The following is a 24,497-nucleotide window of genomic DNA, read 5'->3' as shown; positions in this document are numbered from 1 at the left end:
TTACTTCTCTGTACAATGATAACATGTTCCGGACCTCGACCTTCTCTGCTTCGTGTTTAATCAAGCGTGGAGCTCGAAATTCATCGTCCTGGTCTCTGAATCTCATCAGCTTTTCATCCAATGGCATACGCACGGCATGGAACTCACGAAACATGTATCCCTCTCACCCTGCGGCAAGAGAGAAGACGGGTTAATTTCTTCAGGCCCGAATGGATTACACATTCAGATCAAGCAGCACACATAACTTCGGTGGAAGAAGAGGCGTGCAGGAATGAACGTACCACTCGGCATGGTTGCAGTATGTCTGTCGACAGTAAAAAAAGGGCACGATATAGGTTTTTTTTTAACGTCGGTTAGTTCAGTGTAGAGAATTTATAATCGTAAAACTATCTAGTGAGTTAAGTTAATTATTAAAAAAACATGCTCTCTGAAAAATAGTCCGGTGAGACATGAAGTGAACGCCGGACTATTCAATCAACGTAGCTCAAATTTGTGCCGAAAATATGCTTTCTGTATAAATTAGTCTAGCAGTGAATCCGGCAGACACCAGACTATTTGGTATGAACAATGAGATTTCGTGTAGAAAAACATACTTTCTGGAAAAAATAGTCCGGTGAGGTATTTTTTGTCGAAAATTGACTCCTTGGAAAATCATCCCGTGAAGTCTCCGGTGAGTTCATTTCGGCCATCGGAACATCCGGTGTACATTAAGACGCAGTTTAGGATTCCAGCAGAATTAAACTCGCTGGAAGGTCCGGTGTTCATAAATTTGTTCACACTGGAACATCTGGTGTTCAGATCACATCCAAGTCGGTTTAGATTCAAAGATCTGTTCAGATTTCTTTTGCATTTTTTGCCGAATAGGGTATATTTAGGGTTGTAATAGAGTCCTACTTTGATTCCCTAAGACCAAGATCACGCCCCCCTTATAAATAGTTGAGGATGGTGGTCGATTGCAAGAAACAACTCAATCAATCACAATATTGCATATACCTTTTGTTCTACTTTACTTTTCTGCACTTTATAGTAGTTTTAGAGTAGTTCTTCGTTGCTACTTCAAATTCCCACTATTTGGGTGATAGTTCTGAGTCGATTTGCTCATAAATCGTTCGGACAGCGATCCTCAAGATTGTCGGTCAAAATTCTTTGCATGTTTGCTTGTAAACAAGTCGTGTGTTGCTGCGAAAAGCTATAGTTATCCAGGACAGATCCGTGTGTTGCATGAGATTACCAAATTCCTCGCCCAACATAAATTGGTGACTCCGTTGGGGAATGACGGTTCTCCATCAACACCTTCACCTAGGGTTTCGATGTCTACTTCATCACTAAGCTACTATTGCACCATGTCTAAAGAGGAGGGAACTGAAATCAACATGGACAATATTGTATCGTTGACGCTTGAGGAGCTTTCCGAGGAGGATCGTCAAGCTATTGAAGCTCAAAAGCGAGAGGTAGAGAAGATGATGCTTGCGTGCTATCAGAAAACAAGACAAGGCATCGTCAAGAAGAGCAATCCTACGTCGATCGTCCACGCCAAGCATGAGGTAAAGACCAATGTAAGTGATTCCACTCATGATTTACAAGAACGCATTGCACATATGGTTGATTCGTTTGTTGGTGCTACTATGTTCAATAATTCTGAAATATTGGTTAAAAGTCTAGATCATGTGCTATCTAATCGTGTTAGGACTTTGGTTATTGAATTTCAAGATAAAAAGGTAAAAAACAGTCCCAATTGAATGATGCTAGCACCTTGAATTCCAATGGTAATAACAATTTTCAGCATGTACCTTTAGGTTTATTGGCATAATTTGTAACACCTTTTCCTACACAAAAAATATGTAGATGCAACAAACCCATAACCGAGCCAATTTGGGTTCGGCCAACATGGCGAAACCTCCATTTAATACATTGAGTACTAGCAAATCGGAGGTCTCTTTTTTTTTCGGTTCCATGCACTTCATCTAGCATAACTAGTTCGGTTCCATATATAGCTGATAGCTGAGCCAATGAAATTTTAGAAAGCATACCACTAGTTCCCTACAACACAGTGGCATATAGCACACCTTCTATACCCCCTACAAGGTACCGGCATATCTTATGGTCCATTGTCGGGTACTTATTTTAATGTGTCTTCATAAAATACGTCATATATGCATCCCATAGTTTTGCACTATCTTCATACGTCGCAACCATAACCTTTTAGGCTGCAACCATATGCTAATGTATAATCTAATCGGCCCATGGTCGAAACACTTTTGGGGCCTGAAAGCATCAAAGAACAAATAACTAATATTTTGAGGGAATATTTTAGGGTAGCACTTAAAGGTAAATCACATGTATATCAAAAATCATACCCTGATTATTATAACATAATTCTATATCCTTGTGGGTTTAAAGTTCCTAATTTTGTTAAATTTAATGTGGATGATGGTAGAACCATAATGGAGCACATATGACAATTTCTTGCGCAATGTGGTGACGCCGGTGGTAGTGATAGTTTAAGTTTACGCTTATTTCCTTTGTCACTTTCCGGCAATACATTTACTTGGTTTACTTCGCTTGCATCTAACTTTATCCGTACATGGGCAGAACTTAAGCAAATTTTTTTGAATATTTCTATACCGGAGACATAGAGAAAATAAACAGAAAGGCTAGGGGTCTTTTTGCAAAAACATTAGGACTTATGTGTAAATATAGGAAAGTTTAGGGTCTAAGATGTATCTGGATAGGGGCTTTTAAGTAAATATAGAAAGGTCAAGGGGCTTATTTGCAAAAGTGGCAATTTTCCCAAATTAAAATAAATGGGAAGATGACCGGATAAAAGGGCTGCCGATGTGATGGACATGTCGGTTGTTTTGCTGATGTGGCCAGCTAATGTGGCACGATGGCGTGGCTTTGGGCGGCTGACTGGATTAAGAAGGAACACGTGTCGACACACGATTGGATGGTGAATGGGTATTTTGCGGCCTTCCATCTCGGATCTGACGACTGGAAAAAGGGAGAGGGAATTAGGTGGCCAACGGTTTAAATCGAGATGGCAGCGGAAGGGGATCGGTGGTGGTGGACTCGCCAGCGAGGCAAAAATCTCGTCGCCGGGCACGGGAAGTAACGGTGAGCGGCAAAGAAAGAAGGAGGAGGCACGATAAACCTATTTGACGGCATACCTCGGGGGGCGAGGCACGGGAAGACGGTCGAAGGTGATGGAGGTGGTGGCGGCGTACAGGTGCGCCTCGGGGATGAAGCTCCGGTGGCTGGGACACGAAACTGAGGGCACCCATACACGCGGTGGGCAACGGCAAAGCTCACAAGCGGGTCGGCGGTGGCAAAAGGCAGCGGAAATGGCCGATGGTGAGCTCGACCGAGCGACATTGGTGTTGGACAGCGGTGGCTTGGTGTGAGGGCAAAATAGATCCAAAGGGGGCATGATCTTATATAGGCAAGGAAACATGTAGAATGTTCGGATTTGGCAGGGTTCATTGAGATTCGGGCTCGATGAGGGCGGCAGCGTTCATGCCCAAGTTGGACTCGGGCTCGAACGGCGACGCGAGGAAGGAGACGAGCACGCGGGCACCACGCGAGGGAGAAGGCGGCTTCTGGTCAGCGCATCAACAAAGGGAGGTAGGCGGCAGATGGGCCTGGCCTATGGTCAGCCCAGGCGGGGAGGAGGAAAGGAGAGAGGAGGAGGATGGGCTCGGCCTGGAAGTAGAAAAGGTTGGGCCGACAAGAAGAAGAAAAAGAGAAAAGAAAGAGGAAATCCGGCCTAGGGGAAAGAAAAAGATATTTTCTTTTATGGAAGCAATTTTTAGTCTTTTTCTAAAATTCAAATGGCATGCCTCGAGATTAAAAAAAGTAATTTTCACAGAATGAAATCCTAATACTTCTATTCTCAGCAGGAATGCATTCAACCAAGGTATAACCTATGGAAAAAATAAATTTATTTTAGAAAATAGGTTTTAACATATTCTATTCATTTAGACCCTAATTAAATTCTGTCCAAATTTTAGAGAATTATGAAATTAAAAACCATGGTGTTACAAACATTGCATTATATTTTTTATCTTTGTCAAATATTTAGTTCATGATAGAACCTTGGGGGAACACGTGTTCCTTGTGTCGCAAAGACACTACTTGACTTGATATCATGAAATCTTGATAATTTGTGCCAATTGAACAATCTTGAACAATCAAGTTTTGTATGCTAAGATATGATACAGTACAGTTGTCTTAAAGTCTCGAGGTGTTTGTCGTACCCAGTCGTGCAACACTTCGCTTGGATAAGAGACAACTTGAGGATAAAATAAATTACAAAGAAATGTGACTAAATGTTCCATTTTTAATCACTTAATCTAACTAAGTCTTGATTCCATATGTGAGCATTTGCAAAAACAACTATCATGAATACTTGTTTGGCTAGTTCGAGTTTGCAGTTTGCTAGTTCTTAATGCTTGTATTTCCTCGGTACGAGTGGATGCTTATGTGGTTGTCACTTTTAACATGATTTGACTATGTGAATTTAAATGCACCAATAATTATTTAGGATTAGCTTGTAAAGCTTCATATTCTTATGTTATTATCTCTTTTTAAGCCTTTATGCGATTGTGATTTCCATATTCTACTCTCCATAGTCCTTTGATGTTTCTAGTTTTTGTAAATGCTTTGTGTTATACTTGTGTAAGCTCATTAAATTTGTATGTTCATGCATTGCATGGTCTTTTGTCCTTGATGTTCGTATTGCCAAAGCAGGAGAAAATAATAAAATATGCGCTAAGCCACAAAGAAGAATCATCTTACACAATGAAATAAGAATCTTGAGCATTTGATCTTGAGCATTTGCGCTTTTATTGCACTCTTGTGGTTTTTGGCTTATCTTTGCTTCTCTTCGGGCTAATGCAATCTTTCTTATATCAAGTGACATCTTTTACTCTTTTTTGAGTTTTTGGTCACTTGGATGAGCTTCTCTTGTTGAAATTTTCAGACTAAAAATCTTTGTGCTTTGAGAGTTGTTAACGTACTCATCAAGGGGGAGATTGAGAAACCAAGTTAAAATGTACTTTGTTTTATATATGATGAGTGATTGACAAGGTTCATAATTTGGTTTGATGATTTTGAGATTTCATGAGCATGTTTATGTATTGCAATTATGATCATGACTAACCAAAGTTGTAGAGAAAATAGAATTGGTATTTTTGTTTGAGTCTAGTAAAATTTGCCTCACCGGATGGTCCGACGTCCAGTGAAATGAACACGTCGGATGGTTCGGCATTCAGGAAGATTTCACGCTGGAGTATTTCAGTGCAGAAGCAATATTTGAAGTGTACACCGGATGGTCCAGCGTTGGAAAGCTGGGCACATCGGACTATTTTTCCTAGAGAGGTTGCAAAGTATGTCTGGTAAGGATGTACACACCAGATGGTCCGACGATTGGATTTGTGAGCACTGGATGCTTCACCAGAGCATTTGTTTCAAAGAGGTTGCAAAACGGCTTCTGGTGAGGTTGTACTCACTGGATGGTCCAGTAATGAGCAGGGTGAGCACCGGAGGTTTCACTGGAGCATTTCCCAGGAGGTTTATAGAGCAGAAAGAGATGTACACACTGGATGATTCGGTGCTTGTACTAAGGATGACACCGGACGGTGTTCACGTTTTCTGTGTGATGTGTTTCAACAGGGATTTTGATGATTGCTAACTGGAGTTTGTGCTTAACTATAGAGTTGGAGATACATGTTTGCTTATCTTATGGTGTGCAAGTGATGGATGTAACTTGACGATCGACGGTGGGATGATCGGGGCTAAGTGGCATGCTTGGTGCCGGATGATCGAGGAGGCTAGGCGAAGTTGATGGTGATCCTAGTTGTACATATGAAGAACAAGTAAAGCATGGAAAGGTGGATGAATACGGCGTGCTAACAAAGTCAAGCAAAAGAGATAACGGTGCAAGTGACAAGACAGCACGAGAGATCGGGAGCAGGAGAGACTTGCTAGCGGTACGAGTGTATTGGAGGAGATGGATATTCTAGAAACAATTTAGGATATTTAGGGGTCAAATAACCTAGGCTATAAATAGAGGGATGGCTGGTTGAGCTATTTGAGCCAGCCATTTGAGAGTTATGTGGTAGGGTTTTAGAAGAGAGAGAGGAGTGCTTAGCCTATGTATTAGGTGCAAGCTTTTGTATGTAAAATACTTTATAATCTACCAAAAATAAGACTATCCTTTACAAGTAATAAAGATCACGTTACCTCTTATGCTTATGTTAATCTCCTTTTAATTTTCGTCTATTGATGGATTTAAGTGTTTCTTTCTCAAATTGCTAGCTTTTATGTATGATGATGGATGTATTGATTTTTAATAGAATCTAGTGTTCAATTTCATCCATGAGAGCTATGTTTTCTTAGAGTATCTTTTGATGTAGCGTATTTCTCTTGAGTTTTTCCTTCCGTATATTGTTTTGAGGAGCGTTAGGTGAAAGATTAGGAAAAGACTATCCAAAGATTTGTTAAGGCACATATTCATCTCTTCTAGTCGTCATTCTCGATCTTACAACCCACGGTCTTAGGCCACCGTTCGCATGCCATATGCTACGAGCAGAGGGGAGTTGATAGTGGAGCGGCCCGAGCATGGAGAGGGAAATCTCCAATCCATAACCGTAAGCTCCTGCTCCTTCGTTTTCTCTAGAACTTTCTAGGATGCATTAGAATCCTCCTGCCGCCTTGCTAGGTTGGGGGCTTCGGGTTTGTGCTTCAATGTGGTTGATGCATCGAGTGAGGGATTTGGGCGGTTGGCGTCTTGGCGATATCTCACAAACTAAGTTAAGGGGTGTTTTTGCAAGTATTTCACGTCCTCCTCTACTTGCGTTATGTTTTTAGAATTTTTCAAAAGTCTAGATATGTTTTTTTGGGGCGTGGTTCGCGATTCCACCGATTAGGTGTTTTGCACTGAATATTTTCCCGCTTTGTTTTGCCTAATCAGTAGCATCAGTATAAACCACCTTGAAGCTCGGCTTTCAGGAGAGAGAGAAATGGAGGCTCACGCGACCCTAGTTCGTTCTCTTGATAACTTGATGTTAACCAAATATCACGCCACTGATTCTATGGCCGAATTTTAATACAAAAAGTTTCATGACTAAGTTGGAAGGAAAAACGTTGTGTACACGTTTTTTTTAACAATAAAATGTTCTGTATAAATAGGTAAGACATACCGTCCGCTCCAGTTTGGCAACAATGTGATACAGCTTAGGGTAGGCAGGTGGCTGGCAACTGGCAAGGTTCTCAACTTGGAAAATTTCCCATGTCACATGGACTCTGTGCCACCCCTTCTCCTGGTCCTTGGTCTCCTGCTTGCAGATTGCACGGCCATTTCTTCGCATCCCCAGGCTGCGCCCACATCAATCGTCATGTTGCTATCGCAGCAGTACTAGCTAGTATGCAACCTTGCTCCTTGCTCTCGCGCAGTAGTCATGCATGCATGCACAATGTGCAGTGCAGTGGCGCACTCTACAGTCTCTGGAGCGAGCCGAGGCTGAAGAAGACTGGGAGACCGTCTCTGCCTGACAGCCGCTGAATTGTTGTCGGAAAGTCTATTCTCTAGTATAATAAATAGAAAAATTTTACGGTAGCTTCAGAGGAATTTGAGCTATCTATTTTTTATCGGATGATTTAAATTAGTTAAAATACTACTAATTATTTAAAGGTAGTATAAGTAGTATATGAGAGGAGTATATGTAGTATAAAAGTATTTTTAAGAAAAAAGAAATAGCATGGTAGTTATATCGTACAAATTTATAGGTTTAATATTTAGATTGATTTTAATATTGATTATTTAGTTGAACGATTATTTAAAAATTAGTTATAAAAAAAGATTGCAGTGCTCTTCAATAATATGATGGGTAAATATTAACAGTACTGTCGTAATTACAGAAATATCCAATCACATGAACGGTTAGATTAAATTTATACTATATCTTACCTATAGGTAATATAGACCACTGAAAAAAGCTCAATAAATAAACCGTGGGAGGGGATCAGATCGAACCGGCCCCAACCTAGGTAGCATGTTTTTCATGCTGGAGACGTTGCCGGCCGGAATATAATTGTGTGTCGTATGATCTGTTCCTCTAGCTACGTACATAGTGTACTATTACTATATGCAGTACTATACATGAGTGAGGAATCATTACGAATGCATGTGTCTGCGTTGGCCTAGGTACATAGCTGCAAGTCGACAAACTGCATTAGTTGACGATTCTTTTAATGGTAGTCCACAAACGTCGTCAGAATACTCCGGCATACAGTAGCACTTCGGAAATGCCGCACACTGTGGATGCTCTTAGACTGCTCACATAAAGACTTTAGTGATCTTCATTTGTACAATTTGATTGAAAAGAAAAGACGTCAAAACTGCATTTGAGAGGCCTGAGTGGCAGAAAACAGTCGAGAATATTTGTAGCTAGAGGTAACCACAGTTGTCCGGGAAAAAGATTCCAAAGCACGTATGTGTTTGCCCTTGACAAGATAGTACACGGCCGAGAGGCAGGTATGTTCGTTCCTCTTCCTGTGCTGGGGTAAACGGTAACCCAGCATACGTACAATACCTTGTGCCTGCTCACGGTGTCCAAGATTCTCTGGCTTCTCTCTCCCGGCCGTCTGCTCCACGGAGGTAGCAAAAAAGATGAGCTTGTCTCTGCACACGGTATGTGCAGCCCGCGCGAGCGCACGGCGTATTTGGCAGGAAGAGTACGTGCTACGCCGGCCGAACGGCGGCAGGAACGGAGAAACAGCGCCGCGTAGGACATCCGCGCCTAGCCGCACTTGGCGCTAGCTAGCAGCGTCCAGCCGGACGCATGTGCAGGTCCGCTCGGGCTCGGCCGGCGCCCGGGACCGATATGGCGTATATTTTACTAACAAATTATAAAAGTATAATAAAAAATAAAAAATTATAGATATAAGATGTTTGACAGTATTTCGATTATCGACTAGTCATCTATCAGTAATCGGAGTGCTATTTAGCACATATATAGACAGAGCAAGAATCTATCACCGCACCAAGAGCTGATAGGTCTCACTGCTCAATCCATTGACCATCTTTGTAATTCGCTGCACACCTTTCAACACACGAAATGCTAACAAGTAATGTCAGCTCTTGGTGTGCCGATAGGTAATCAGAGTTTGGACTGACACATATATCTGCAATACTTCATTTTAAATTATATTTTGGCAATTTTTAATAAAATAGTATTATTATTCTAAAAAAATCTGCGCACGTCGTGAGCACGGTCACCTCCTGCGCCCTACGGCGGCGGACGAACCAGTGGGTCAGCACTTGGGACTTGGGACCACTGCGTGAAACCGGCCACGTCCTCGAATTTTATCGGTACAGGCGTCGGCAAGGAGGATCGATGCGTCCCACACCGCAACTTGCTTTCAACTGTTAGAAATTTTGCTTTCTACACACCCAATTGTTTTGAGTTCCTGTTTGAGATTATTTGTCGTTCTTTCTTCAGATAAGACATCGATTGCAAGTTTTTTTGGTTTGGCATTTTTCGGCGTTTCTGCAGATAAGACATGTATTGCACGTTCGTTTGATTTTGAAGCGTTCTGAGGGTAACCGGCATGGTAATGCTCATCGACCCACATCTGACACCAATGCTCTAACATGATCATCGTATCATGATGATATAAAATCTTCTAATAATTGGTTCGTACTTGTACTGTCGTGGGCTCGTGGCTACCCATTTGGAACGCGGAAAAAAAAATCTTATGTTCCTATGGAAATTGAGTGCTTCCAGTGAAATTCCATCGAAATTCTTCCAAAGCTACAAACACCTCCTTGGAATGCCTGGTGAAATGCAGGGACAGAGCAGGAATTAGGGGCTAGCCCTGACCCGATCAGTCCACGCCCTTTCTCGGTCTGTTTCAGTGCTCACCCCACAGCACAGAGTAAATGGAAAGAAAAAACAAAGCTGTAAATGTATCTACAAGTACACTCCCGAGTCCCTACAGGTCCCTACAGTAGAAGCAAAAGGAGTCCCTTACGATTGAATTAACTTTTGCTCACTGTTGCTTGCTCGTGCACCGATGATATCCCTCTCGCATCGCATGCCCTGCCTGCTGCTGCTGCTGCTCATGATCAGTAGCTTCCGAGATGTGGCGACTCCGTTGCATGCATCGATCATGGAAACCAGTAGGATCGCAGGACATGCACTTTTTTTAGGGAAGGGAAAAGTGAGATCCGATGCGTACATAGGAGTGGGCAGAGAGCTATATGTGATAGGGCGAATAGTGATATGCTCAGTGACCATGGCAGACGGCGAAGCAGGCTGAGAGCGACGCTTCACATGCCCTCATGGGTTCCCAGCCCGCCACGAGAGCGCTCTCGTGGTGTGGATATGTGCGATGCCCGCTCTGTAGCCTCGGAGTGCTGCAGATAGCTGTACTGACATGGAGCGAGGGACGTGGTTCCAAGCTCATTTTGGGAAAATACTTTTTCTAATTAACTCTCAAGTCATATACTTAATTTTTTTATTAACTTTATTACACTTATGATTAAAAATTAGGATTTTTGTTTACAGGGCACTTCTCGTTTTTGTCCCAGTCACACCACATAAACGTGGCTTGGTATCTAGAATACCGCGTTGAATAAAATAATCATATGGTGAGTGAAAAGATGCTGTTGTTCTTCTTCTCACTGTTTCATTACCAAGCAGGTCCCACTAGAAAACCGTTGAGATCCGCTCCAACCCTTCCACCGAGCAAGCAGCACCAGGTGAGATCGTCGTGCACAGGGGATTGATGGCAGCTCAGTGCCAGGTCGTCGGCCATGGAGAAGAAGGCCTTGCACCGCCGGACCACAACGAAATGACACAAGAGATTTCTCAAGTCTCGCCTCCGCTCTCAAATCTGTCGCTAGCCTCTCCTTCTCCTTCCTCCTGTTGCTTGGGCAGTGCTTTACCACCATGCAGCCGCCGGTGACTGAGGAGCCAGGCCACCGCTCAAGCCGGCCAATGGCACCTACACCCAAGCTCCCTTATCTCCTGATGCCGCTCTATCCCTCTATTGCTCTCTCCTACTCCCTCACTCTCCTCTCACTGAGAGCACCGTAGAGGGAGTGATGCCACCGAGCTACTCACGTGCCGCCGCCAAATCCAAAGCACTGCTCGATTCCACTGACAAATCTGCCCCACCCGAGCCCAGGAGAGCGAAGGGAGAGGTCATCCAGTTCGTCTCCAACCGCCTTCCACCGGATATTGCATCGAATCTCGTGTGCCACCATCTTCTCCCCCGAGTCCGGTGACCATCTCCGTCCCTCACCGTCGCGCCGCTTCCCTGTAGCTCCAACCTCCAACTTAGAGTCCAGTGAGCTTTTCCCTATGTTGTTCAACGTTTCGCGTGCGTCACTTCCGTCTTAGCCCGCCGCCGGTGTGGTCCTCCACGAGCGCCGCTCACCGCCGCTCCTTGTGGCTCACCACTCGCTACTTTTTGGTTGGACCCGTCCACCGGGAACCCCTCCAATGCGCTCTCCATCATGTGTAGATGCTCACAGTGCCGACCCTTCACCATCTTGTCACCGCCGCCCGTCGTGAGCCAGACCGCCGTGAGCCATGCCCATCTCTCTCTCTTTCTCCTTCCTCTGTGAACCCAACTCATGGTGAGCCATAGACTCATCCCTCTCCCTGTATGACCAACACATGGGACCCACCTGTCGGCCACAAAAAGAGAGGTGAGATACTGACGACAGAGATCAAGGGCATTTGTGTAATTTTCAAACTAGTCTTTCTCCTTATTAGCTAAAAATGATTATTTTATTCGACGCTGTGTCCTAGAGACCAAGCTACATTTTCATGGTGCGGCTGGGACAAAAATGAGGAGTGCGATGTTGTGTGGACCAAACCGCGCTTTATCAGTATCCTAGAGACAAAAATCTCTTAAAAATTTGTTAGCTATATTTTTTTTGCAAGTCACACTTAGCTAACTAGTGTAGCAAATATAGTTATAATCTAAACATATCCTTAATCTCATCAATTGGTTCACTCGTTTAGTATTGCTTTCTAAACCAGCTAGCCTCTCGTCGTGAGCAGAAATGAGCAAAACATGCTTCAACCTAAGTTTGAAACCTAGCCAGGCCCGAATGTAGCTTTCAGGTCATTAACCCGGAGTGAACACGACTCCCGAGTGTAGCCCTAACATTTTTATTTATTTATTTTCAGTGTTAAATTGCCCATTCTGTGGACCAATAACTCGAAAATGCTATATATTGCACGCGGTATACAACAAGTGCTACGCATGTCTTAAGACGTTGCCTTCTCTCCAGAGTCGTTGTCTTCCTCTCGAACCAGGTGCATCACCGGCCCACCACCCTCGCTCCTCCATTGCCCCTTCCACGTCTCCACCGTGGCATAGACTGCTTAGGGTTTGAGGGTTGTTAGGGTTCGGATTAGGAGCTTCGGGCTTAGAGAGAAGCCTTGGACCAGTAGGCGGCGAGACGAGGGTGGTGCCACTATAGCCATAGTTGTTAGGAGGGTGGTGGGTGGGGCTGTCGACAGGGGCATCAAATCAAATGACCAGTAACACTGGGCGAGGTGACGAGAGCCGTTGGAGACAAGGAGGAGGGTTGGGTACGGGCAAAAGCATGAGAAGATTTTCACCAAAGCAAGGAAGGAGGTGGTTCAGTGGTGACAACTTAAAGTGCCACGTGGCACTCTCTGGATACTACACTTGCGGTATCGATTCCCTCCCTGATAACCTTGTTGACTTGACTGCCATTTTATGATTGAAAGCAAATCGTGCCTTTTTAGGCCTTGTCCACATGTTCGGCTTATGGTCATTCTACTTGAAGGACAAATATCTATTTTGAGGTGGAGAATGTTTAAGATGGTAGTCGTCAATTATATGTCACATTGTTTTAAAAAATCACCATCAATGACACAGCCGACCCAATGAGCATCAATGCCTACCCATGATTTATAAGTAACCATCCAGATATGACTAAGAGTGAAAATAAAGCTCGAGGCTCATGAGGGCTCAGCTCGTAGGCTAAATGAGCTGAACCCGAGTCATCTACCTAGCTCGGTGGAAAATTGAGGCAAGCCCGAGCTGGCTCGTGAGCGGCTTGTTGGCTCACGAGTTGACCCATTCCTTTCCCTCTCCATCTCAAACTCATGTCGCACACGTCGGCTTCAATCTGGACACATGACCGGCGCCCAAGGCTAGCATCATTGAGCAGTCCACAACCGCGACCCGACGGGCAAGCGGCACGCCTCCTGGCCTCCCACGCGACACCACAACACACAACTGGACCAAGTCCTATTCGGTACCCAATTCCAACCGAACCCCGACCCAACCATGGCCGAAGACGATCACGCTGTGATGGCAGCCTCCTCCTCTGCCGGCGACGACGATGACGAGGGCACTGACAACAACGCTTACAACTCTGGCCACGCCGCCCCTTACCAATAGGACCCTGCACCCCTCCCTGACACTACCAAGGCCGCACCTCCCCCTCCCACCGTGGAACCCACCAGCATAGTTCCGCATTTGCTGCCTTAGTCGCAGAGTGTGACCGTTACGGAGGACTCCAAGCGGTTGTGGACGGACGAGGAGGAGCTGCTCATCCTATGCGGCTTCCTCAACTTCACGGCGTGCCGTGGCACCACATTTGCGCCGCACCAATATGACATGACACCCTTCTACGAGGAGATCCGACGTCGGCTCTCCTTCAACTTCACCAAGAACTAGCTCATCGAGAAGCTATGCCGCCTGAAGAAGAAGTAACGTGTCTGCGCGGTGTGTAGGGCGCTGTGTTTGCCTTTGTGGTTTCTTCGCCCTTGGCTGCTGCCCACCCGCTGCCTCTTCACTCAATGGCGCCACCCACCCGCTGCCTCTCTGACCGTGGGTTTCTAACCTTGGCTCGCAAGCCATCTGAGCTAGCTCAAGCCAACAACGAGCCCGAGTCGAGCCTGTTTTTGAGCTTGGAAATGTAACCGAGCTGAGCCTAGCTTGACTCGCACATAGAAGCGCATGCACAGTGGCGAAGCCACATTAAGCTAAGGTGGTGCATAAGCACCATGCTAGAATAAAGATTAGTAGTAAGTTGTTTATTGTGACCACATGAAACATCTATATTTAACAAATGTTACTTCAAAACTAGTGCACCATCATCAATTTCCTACTAGCTTGGCCTCTCGAAACGCAGCGGATGGGACCAAGGCTCGCAGGACTTGACATGTTCGTCCAAGACACGTCAACGATGATTTCCTCATTTTTTTATTTTTTTAAACCAAAAAATTGCAAAAAAAAAAAGATGTTGTTTTGAAAAATCACACATGTATACTCATGTCGCTCTTGCAATGAGTGACATATTTAAAATAAAAAATGCTAAATTCCATTTCTCTCATTCCACAAGTATTTATGTGAGTTAAAAAAATTTGGAGTGATAGAATGAGAAACCAAGTTGAGATGTGTATTGATTTGATTTTGATGAGCCATTGATAACGTTCGAGTTTAGTTGAATTTGGTTAGCATGTGTTTATTGATGATTGTTCTTGTTCTTGACTAACTCGAGTTGGAGAATGGAATTAGCAAATTTTGTGTGAGTCTAAGAGTTTTTTCCCTCACCGGATTATCTGGTGCCTGAAATTTTCAAGTCACTGGATGGTCTGACGTTCAGGTTCTAAAGTGCACCGGAGCATTTCTAGTTGGAGGCAAAACAGATACTGCACATCAGATGGTCCAATGTATGGGGGCAAAGTGATGCTAGAGCATTTTCTTTAGAAGATAAGTTTTAGCACCAAATTCAAAGTGATACACCGGATGGCCTGGCTCTTAGGTTTGTGAACACCGGAAGGTACACCGGACAAATTTTTACAGAGAGGCTGCAGAAGGCAAGTCTGGTGAGCTTGTATGCACCGGATGTTCTGGTGACTGGAGCCCAACACACCGGAACGCTGCACCAGAGTGTTTTCTGTAGAGAGTAAATTTTTAGTGCGCAAAATGAAGCTACACTCACCGGATGGTCCAATGTTCAGAGGGTGAATACACTGGACCATCCGACGTTCATGATTTCTGCAAGTTAGGAGTTTAATTGTGAATTTTGATTTGGAATAACTTGTGGCAGTTTGGAGTTAGAAAAACAGGTTGCTTGTCTCATGGTGTGAAGGTCATGGATGCATCTTGGCAATTGACGACGGGATGATCGGGGCCAAGCGAGTGCTTGGTGTCGGACAGTCAAGGAGGTTGGGCAGAGTCGAGGGTGATCCTAGTGGTACATGTGGAGGTCAAATAAAGCATGAGGTGATTAGTGAAGACGACATGTTGATAAAGTTAAGCGAAGGAGATGTCGGTGTAAGTGACAAGATGACCTGAGAGATCGGAAGCGGTAGAGACTTGCCGACGGTTAAGATCGCAAGACGAAGGACACACGTCGGTATCAGAGTGCTTACTTCAGGTGGAAGCTAGTGGTGACTAGTCATACTTTGAGAAGCGTGCTAGGGTTCCACAGTTTGACCTCAAAATCGTGGAAGGACTGGAGGGTCACGTGGCATCATCGCGAAGCTTACGTCAAGACGAAGCTAAGTCGTGAAGAAGTCATGGTCGCTCGATAGATGGAGCGAAAAGAGGACCAAAATACCCCAGTGGTAGGTAGGAGTGCATTTCTGGTGAAGGGTATTTTGGGAACAAGAAAACTTAAGAGCCAAGCACCTCTCTAGGCCTATAAATAGAGGAGTATGGCTGTAGAGAGAGAGAGAGAGTCAGCTATTTGAGAGTCAGCTATTTGAGAGCCTAGTGATAGGTTTTAGAAGAGAAGAGATGATAAGTTTAGTTTTTTAGTAGGCTAGAGTTTTTTTTGAGAGAAACAACTTTGTAATCTGTTAAAAATAGAGCTGACATATGTGCTTGAGGAAGATTATTTTTTTCATATGCTCATGCTCATCTCCTTCTAGTCCTCTTCGTTTAGTTCTCCTGTCTTCCTTGCAAGTTTCCCTATTTTCGTGTTGTTTTTCCTTTTTCCTTTGAGTTGCAATTCTTTCACCTTAGGAAATTATTCTTCTTGTTGCTAGAGACATAAAACTCACATACTCATGTATATAAGAGGGTCTTGAGTTCCTTTACCTCTAGATTATCAACTTGGAGAGTTTCTTTGCCCGGTGATCATCTTCTTTAGTTTCTTTGCAAGTTGTAAGCTTTCGAGTGCTAAGACACATGAAATGGTCTTGAATGAAACCTAAGGTTCATATTCCATCCATGAGTCATGTTGCCTCGATACTTCCCTTTTAAACTTTCTCTCTTTGCTTGTGCTTAAGTTTTGAGGTGCGTTGGGTGAAAATAGAAGAAGACAATCAATTTTAAAAGAAAATTGTTAAGACATCTATTCACCCATTCTAGTCGTCATTCTCAATCCTACCTAGATTATAGCATTTCTCTACACCATATATTGTTTTTGAAATTTTTCATAACTATTTCTATAGTGTTTTGAATTTTGAGAGCATTGGGTTGCTATATTTTTATTTATTTTTACCTGTCGTCGGTTAAAGAGACGACATGTTTAGGTTTATGTTTTAAAACATATCCCCTGCTGGAAAATGTACAATGCTCAGTTCAACAGGCATTGTGAAATGTACAATGGATGATTTTCACCTCATCTGTGTGACTTGTCTTTAATTGAATAAATCCCTTATTTATCAAAAAAAAGGGGTGCCATTTTACAGGTTTAGGAAGTAGGAAACACTATCCTACACTACTTTATTCCTCCCATTTTGAGCCATCTCCATTCCCCATTTCACCACAGCTTTGCACAGCTCCTTTGTTTCCCCCATCTGAATACTCCATGTCTCCATCCATTCCCCATAACGACGTCCTTTTTGGCCCCACGCTGCCAAGAGGCGACCAAATTATGGCCTAATCACACCAAGGCCCCCGCTCCCATCCAAACCCTCCCATCCAATCTTATATACCCCACCTCTCGTCATCACGCCCCTCTCATCGCCATTCCCGATTCTCAAGTGCGCAGGCAGCTGCTTTCACGTGTCCAGCCCCTTAGCTCGATCCAACCTGTTGCTACAAGAAACTACAACCACCGCTACTGTCTTCTAGGAGTAGAACAGCTCGCCATCGATCCCATGGAAGAGACCTAGCTTTTTCTGAGCTTCCTCGTGTTCTACAGATGTAGCTGGCTTCTTGGCAGGTGAGACCCTGCGGAGGCATGGCATTGGAGGCCGTGGTGGTGTCCCAGCAGCAAGGTAGCCGCTTTGGGTGTGGCGCCATGGCAGGAGCAGCAGGAGGGGCTTGGAATGGCCCGTTTGGCGGAGTCGAAGGGGTCATGGAGCTGGGTGGCGGCTGCTGGGACGCGGGTGTCGCGTGCTCGTCGACGATGCTGCTGCATGGGTTCCAGGAGCTGGATCACATCCCGGCCGCGGGCGCACTGCCAATGGAACCCGTAGGGAGTGCCGGCGGCGTTGGTCAAGAGGCCCCAGCAGCGGCGGTGAGGGTGACGGCGACGGCGCCGGCCGGGCGGAGGAAGCGGCGGCGGACGAGGGTTGTCAAGAACAGGGAGGAGGTGGAGAGCCAGCGGATGACCCACATTGCTGTCGAGCGCAACCGTCGCAAGCAAATGAACGAATACCTCGCCGTGCTCCGCTCCCTCATGCCGCCCGCCTACGCTCAACGGGTAACCGACGAGTTCTAATGCACGTTCTAGCTCAATATGGCATGATGTGATTGATCGAGTGCGCGTTGCCGTGTGCAGGGCGATCAGGCGTCCATCGTCGGAGGGGCGATCAACTTCGTCAAGGAGCTGGAGCAGCTGATCCAGTGCCTAGAAGCGCAGAAGCAGTCCAGGCAGCGCCCGGCAGACGGCAGCGGCGACGCGTCCCCGTTCGCCGACTTCTTCACCTTCCCGCAGTACTCGATGAGCGCCGCAGCGGCGCCGCCAGTTGCTCCCGCCGACGCTACCAACCGCGATGGAGCCGAGGTCGAGGCCGAGGCGTCCGGGTCGAAGCCGTCGGCGGTGGCCGACGTCGAGGTGACCATGGTGGAGAGCCACGCCAACCTGCGGGTGCTGTCCCGGCGGCGGCAGAGGCAGCTGCTGCGGCTGGTGGTGGGGCTGCAGGGCCACCGGCTCACCGTGCTCCACCTCAACATGACCAGCGCCGGCCACATGGTGCTCTACTCGTTTAGCCTCAAGGTACACTGGCCTCAGCTCCTTCACGTTCTTCCAATCTACTGGTAAACAATTCCATCTATCTGATATGGATACACACGGCCCTCAGTCCAAGGTGTATAGTACTCATACCCGGTTAGCAATACCACACTTGAAAGTCTGAGGCAAGTTGCGGCCTAGGTTTCCGTGCTTTTTGGATCTTGCTTTGTCTCGAACAGCTGCTCCAAATTCTCCTATCTGTTTAGTTTATGGAGCAGATCAGTTAGCTAAAAGGTTACAGTTCCCTAAAAGAACTATTGTTTGACTCTAATGGATCATCATATCCATCTCAAAAAGAAGAAAAAGAGAGAGAGGATCATCATATGATGTGGATTCTGTCAATGCAGGTCGAGGATGATTGCCAACTTACCTCTGTGGATGAGATTGCAACCGCGGCTCATCAGATCGTCGAGAAGATCCAAGAAGAACAGGGTTGTAGCAGCTTAGACTAGCATGCGTGTGTGCAGCTTTTTAGCTCTTCTAGCAAGTGAAATGAAGTTTAGTGATTCCCTTTGTGCAAATCAATAATGTAGTTATCAGGTTAAGCTAGTGTTGAATCATTTCAATGCATAACTTATCTTTGTTCATAGCATGTCCATGGCTAGGTATGTAACTTGAAAGGTCTTCAAATTATGAAGGCTCCAACTAGAGAACAATTCCATGGTGTGGTGGAGACGACATATGACATTCCTTGTGGGTGCTACCATGTTCACCGCAGGATCTGACACAATTTGACAGGTGCTGCTTCACACCTCCGGGGGAATTCTGTATTTCTGTTCCCCTTGTGAAGCACCATCCCCTGCCAAACACCAAAAGATTTCCAACTTCCGTGCACATGGCTTGCAAATTCCTTTCTTGAATTTCAATTCTGCTCCATTCTTAGTTTACATCATGGTGGGGCAAGTTAGGCTGATGCAAGCATATCCATGTTGTGATCATAGAATCGACGAGTATATCACAAATAAATACACAAAAAATACATACCGGAGCAAGAGCAGCGTTCCTGCAAGTAACGGATTTGTTTCTGCCGTGTAACATAAATCAGAACGTTCCTGAACATGTATGGAGTATGGTGCTGTATGGACATCAAAGCGAGACTGAAAAGAGAAACGATAAGAAAAAGGAAAGCAAATAGCTTGCGTGTGTCCTCTCATTCTCTCAATGACCCAGGGAAAGATTCTAAAACAGGTCACTTTTACCTGACCGACCTTTTACCATTTCTATCTAAGCATGATTGATCAAATAGTGAAAGAGCTGCACGAACACTTCATCCCAGTGATGTTTGCATCTGATTGATTCGACCAACGGGACAAACTACATGTTGATCTTGCTCGCATGCAGCATGTCGTTTTCGCTCTCCAAATGTTCCACTCCGGAGTAGTTTAATCTAGTAAAAAAAAAGGTGAACCAACTAGTCGGGGTTCGAGTGGAGTCGGTCTTGATATGCCTCCAATGAAGATCGGAGCAGTGATAAAAATTAAAACCCCCTTAAAAAAGAGTAAAAAAAGAGAGCCGCCTGAGTAAAAATAAACAGCCCAACTTAGAGCTGAGTTTCATGGACAATTCACTCAAAACTTTTAGCTGCTAGAGAAAGGTAAATGAACTGCTTATACTGTAAGTATTTAGAGTGAAACACACATGTATGTGCTGCGCGGGCATGTGAGTGGCCATGAAAATGACAGATCTGTGCAGCAAGAAAGAAGGTATGTTGATACGATCACCGAACTAGACTATGACATTGATGCATAAAACGCTTAGGGGCATAGATGGAAGGACCACATATTGTATATTGGTTCAACAGAATGCGGCTACTTTTTGTAGCATAGGACAAAAAAAAAGGACAACAACATGGCTCGAAATCAGCAAAAATACGTTGTATGACAAGACAAGATTGTTCTTAGTTACGTAGACTAACTATAGCTTAACAAACTAGTCAATATGAAAACCAATCTCAACAGCACACATGACATAGATCTTTACAGGAACTGTAGTAAAAGGACCTACTGATGTTGAGGGCCCATCAACGACTTATCATCCTGTTTCAGGAACTCCATAGGGATAATGACAGAAAACCTTCATGTTGCAACTTAAACGCTTGAAACATGACAAAAACAAAAGCTGGTGCGTTTACATGATTGGGATGTTATTTACATGATGTATGTTGGGAGGCAAAGGTCAGAAGGCTAGTGCATTTAGGCACATCGAACCACGAGTGAGAAGCACCAGCCATGTCATTCCAAATGTACGAATGCTTCACTATTCAAGTACAATATTGCTGTATTGGCTCACCAACCAAAGTAGCATGTCTGAACAGGAGATCAGCAGACATTTACCTCATCACACAGCAAAGAGACAGGAAATGGACAGCTTAACAGATGCATAATTTTCAAATAACTCCACTTGACGAAAAAGACTGGGAAAAGGAAAAGAGGAAGACAACAATGGAGGGAGAGTATGAAATAGGGGGCAGAAAGTCGAGAATAAAATAATTTTTCAGTTGTTGCCACAGAGAACAAAAGGTAAACCAGCAGCATCATGGCAAAAGACCAGTGAAAATAGAAAATACATTGTCGGTTGGTGTAATAATTAATCATGCAAGACAACTTCCTCTGCACCTTAGCTCCAGAACAGAAAAATGGCATACTTTGCACGTCCATCAAGAAGAGGTACATGAATGGAAAAACAAAGCTTTGAAGAAATTTGTTAGTCAAGCATTCTACATATCGAAAACTCAAGTTCCCTATTTCTGAGATCCCAATCAAGGGTTTATATACAGGGACCATGTACCGTGAGAAGCAAATTTAGAAAATTGTTATCACAAGTAGAATTGATGCAAAAGTAATTTTGTTTCATCAATCAGAATAAATGAAGTGACTGCTAAAGATATCGGAAAATTAACATGTCTCATTAAGTCGCAGTTACAAATGTACAGTTTGTGGATTCTTAAATGAATTCCTTGATAGGTGAGCATGCTTAGTTGATAATTGATATACATGAGTTCTCTAGTGTAATATAGCTTAAAGAGAAAAGACATAGAACAGAATCTTGATGTAGAAACCCAACACTTTTTCATAGTCGGAAGGCTGAGAGACATGCTTTACCTACCGATTCCCAAAAAAATAAAAAAATAGCTTACTCAACTCAATTCTTATAATAATGAATTTGCAAGTGTTTTCGTCACCGTGCAGCTCCTAAGTCTCCTAAAGACGCATCTGTGATCCTGTTCCTTGCAATGCACCGCCTAAGCAGTCTGATAAAGTTTGTAGTTCGCATGAAAAGTAGACAGATTATTGCTGAGAAAAAAGCGCAGAAGTGCAGAAAACAAATATGCACTCAAACTAGCAAAAAATTGCAATGCAAAGCAAATAGAAAAAAAATTATGTTACTCTTTCTTATTTCAATTTGTTATTTCAGAAACCACTGAAAACAAGATATCAGTTGTAACTGGTATGTTAAACCATTAAAGAGGTTCAATTCTTTTTAAACGATATTTTTAGCATCTTTTGCTTACCACTTGACAAATCACAGAATTGAGTTTTGTGATAAACATAACAATCAAGTTCATATATAGCTTGGGGTAATTGTAGTCAGGTTTTGTCATTTCATCATGAAATATCTTTCTATTAGACAACAAGAGAATTCTATTTTACAAGCAATTAATAATCAAATATCTCTTTTAAAACATTAAATGGCATAAACCAAGCTACATGACCACTAAGAAGGCCGAGGACAAAATGGAACGCCATCAAACCTTAAAGACGTAAGACATTAACTATATCTAAGGGCATGAGCCTTGCAATATTGTCCTTTATGTTCAAAATGTAAAAAAACTTCTTAAATGACTGAGAAAACAGGTACCTCAATTTGATGAATCTTCCCACCTTATTCCGCAGGAACACACAACAGCATTGTATATTCAGTTCATTTATTATCCTGCCAACATAAAGAGCCCACATGCAAAATCTGCTGTAGTTAGCACAATAGATATGCTAACTGGATCTTAACATCCACATGATAAATAAAACAATCACATGTAGAATTGCTAGTTTATGTTTGCACTCAATATGTGGTCAATGCTATCCATACAAAGAAGAGATCTAACAATATCGTACGCTACAGATTGTTGATTTAGTACATTTTCCCCATTCCTGTTTAAGACCAATAGACGTTGATATAGGCGATAGTCCATTCCTCCTTGCATGATTGATACATAATATACGGAGAAGCCAAACATCAGCTTCTTCGCTCAACCCAAGCTGGAAACTATGATACAGGAAACTTGGGAAGTACAAGTTAACACGAGTTCATCAACTCAAGAAATCCTTATCGCTCCACAATTACTCTCATCGACTCACACATCTCAAAGGAGATTTTCGTTTAGAGTTACTTCGGCTCTCTAGTATACGCTTTCTATAAACAGACACTGACACACTACCAGCTCCCGGCTTTGCTGAGGCTGCACCCCCTTGACAGTAAAATCATGCCGACTCACAGTGGCAGCACGGTGCCACTGGAGCGGCTATTCCGTGAGAAGAAGAACCCCGGACCACTGCTTGACATGGACCTGCCAATCCCAAACCGGCCTGCCTGACAAGAGGACGAAGTCCCTGCTGCCTCCTTCTCCTTCACCTTGAATAACCTCATCTCTCGGGCATTCGGCAACTTGAAGTTAGACTGCAAGTCATCATCCTTAGCTTCAGGCACAGTTACGAGAAACATCGGCGAGTCCATGGACGCTGAACGCCGAATTGGTATGGGCGTCGCCCTTCCATTCACATCCGCTGCAGCTGTTGTGTCCTCACTTTGAGTCACTGAAGAGACCTCCGAGACCTCAGAACCCTCGACCTGCGATTCCAATTCCGACTGCAACATTTCGTCAAGCACTTGGCGCTCTTCCGGTTGGGCGCCATCCGCCTCAGCCTCGGCAACCGCGGCGGGGAGATCGGAGGGAACAACGACAATGGGGGAGCGGCAGAGCGGGCAGTTGACGTGGGCGCGGAGCCAGGTGTCGATGCAGGGCGCGTGGAACGGGTGCGCGCAGCGCGGGAGGAGGCGGACCAGCTCCCCGTCACCGAATTCGCCGAGGCACACCGCGCAGTCCCCGGCCCGCCCCACCCCACGGCGGTACTCCACGGTGGCTATGGACGCGATGGTGGCCTCGTCGAGCCCCACCGTGCGGATGTACCACACGTGGTGCACCACCCCTCCCCCGCCGCCTCCCTCCTCATCGTCGCCATCGCCAAACCCGTCGCCGCCGGGCTCCGCGGCGGCAGCCGCGAGCTGGCGGCGGCGCATGATGAGGCGGCGGCGGTAGAGGAGGAGCGTGGAGAGCACGAGCGAAAGGAAGAGGAAGGCGGAGAGCAGGGAGACGAGGAGGAGGAGGCGCACGGGCGCGTGGCCGCCGGCATCCGGCGCGCGCGGGATCACCGGGGCCGGGGGCGGCGGGGGAAAGGCGTACTCGGAGCAGCCAGCGCCGCCGGGGCAGAGCGGGAAGCAGTCGAGCGGGTTCTCCGTGCAGTTGACGGTGCTTACCGTCGCGTCCAGGCGCACCGGGTACATGGCTACCTCGGATCGGGCGGCGGCGGCAGCGAGTGCTCGGCGGCGCGCATCGAGGGTGGGGTGAAAGGGCCGCGTGCGCGATGCGGGGTGGAGACGTGGAGTGGATGGGTCGCTGTTGGGTTTGGTCAAAGGTTTGGCGGCGGCAGCAATTGGGGGTGGAGCTGGAGCTGCCTACGACGACTGCGAGTGCCAGAGACAAACGACGTTACGCATGCTCTCACTGACAGTGTGGGCCATGGTGACCTACCAGGGTTTTGGGTCCACGCGCCAGTGAGTTGATGCTAGTCGTGACGACGTTTGCTCGTGTAGATAGCGGTTGGACCAAAGATTTGCATCCACTCTCCAGTACACGTAGGACTGGACCGGCGTGTCTACGTAAACTTACGTCGTTGATCGAGTTCCAGACGATTGAGATGTAATGGGGTGAGAGGCGAAGGGATTCGTTCGTCAATGGCTCCGTAGCAGCCTTGACCGTGCGGTGCCATTTCAAAATGGAGAAATTATTGCCCGGGTAATTCTGTCCGACGGGGTCGGTTGATTGGTTCGGTTTTGTTAGGCAAGTGATGGCAAACCAATCAAGGTTTCAACGCAATCAATGGGTAAATTAACCAAGGTTTCAACGTCGGATGATGACGAATAGATAATGCGTTCTTGAATCTTTTCGCATCGTCAGCCTCAGATGGTTTCTGAACTCCTCGCGGTTTGAGTTTGAGTATAAATCTGACCCCGTCTTGGTGGATCATGTAAT

The 24,497-nt window shown here is 45.3% G+C and overlaps 2 protein-coding genes across 2 annotated transcripts; one reads left to right on the top strand and one right to left on the bottom strand.

Annotated features, from left to right (window-relative positions):
• Window positions 1-16,953: 16,953 nt before the first annotated feature.
• LOC133901886 (transcription factor bHLH94-like) lies at window positions 16,954-19,067 on the top strand. The gene is made up of 3 exons (XM_062343422.1): window positions 16,954-17,659; window positions 17,738-18,175; window positions 18,538-19,067. The coding sequence occupies exons 1-3, from the start codon at window positions 17,195-17,197 to the stop codon at window positions 18,640-18,642; spliced, it is 1,008 nt and encodes a 335-aa protein (XP_062199406.1). The 5' UTR covers window positions 16,954-17,194; the 3' UTR covers window positions 18,643-19,067.
• A 3,297-nt stretch (window positions 19,068-22,364) lies between these two features.
• On the bottom strand, window positions 22,365-23,896 carry LOC133901797 (E3 ubiquitin-protein ligase Os04g0590900-like). Its single transcript, XM_062343304.1, has one exon. The coding sequence runs from the start codon at window positions 23,747-23,749 to the stop codon at window positions 22,679-22,681; it is 1,071 nt and encodes a 356-aa protein (XP_062199288.1). The 5' UTR covers window positions 23,750-23,896; the 3' UTR covers window positions 22,365-22,678.
• Between the last annotated feature and the right edge of the window lie 601 nt (window positions 23,897-24,497).

Source organism: Phragmites australis, chromosome 20 (assembly GCF_958298935.1).
Source record: "Phragmites australis chromosome 20, lpPhrAust1.1, whole genome shotgun sequence".
NCBI lineage: Eukaryota > Viridiplantae > Streptophyta > Magnoliopsida > Poales > Poaceae > Phragmites > Phragmites australis.
Note: the sequence above shows the minus strand (reverse complement) of the source record. Positions and strands in the feature narration are given on the sequence as shown.

Bases quoted from the DNA above. Each gene is read 5' to 3' on its own strand.
- LOC133901886 (XM_062343422.1), top strand. From the start codon at position 17,195: ATGGCATTGGAGGCCGTGGTGGTGTCCCAGCAGCAAGGTAGCCGCTTT. The intron at 17,660-17,737 runs GTAACCGACGAG...TGCCGTGTGCAG, and splicing joins CGCCCGCCTACGCTCAACGG to GGCGATCAGGCGTCCATCGT. The intron at 18,176-18,537 runs GTACACTGGCCT...CTGTCAATGCAG, and splicing joins TCTACTCGTTTAGCCTCAAG to GTCGAGGATGATTGCCAACT.
- LOC133901797 (XM_062343304.1), bottom strand. From the start codon at position 23,749: ATGTACCCGGTGCGCCTGGACGCGACGGTAAGCACCGTCAACTGCACG.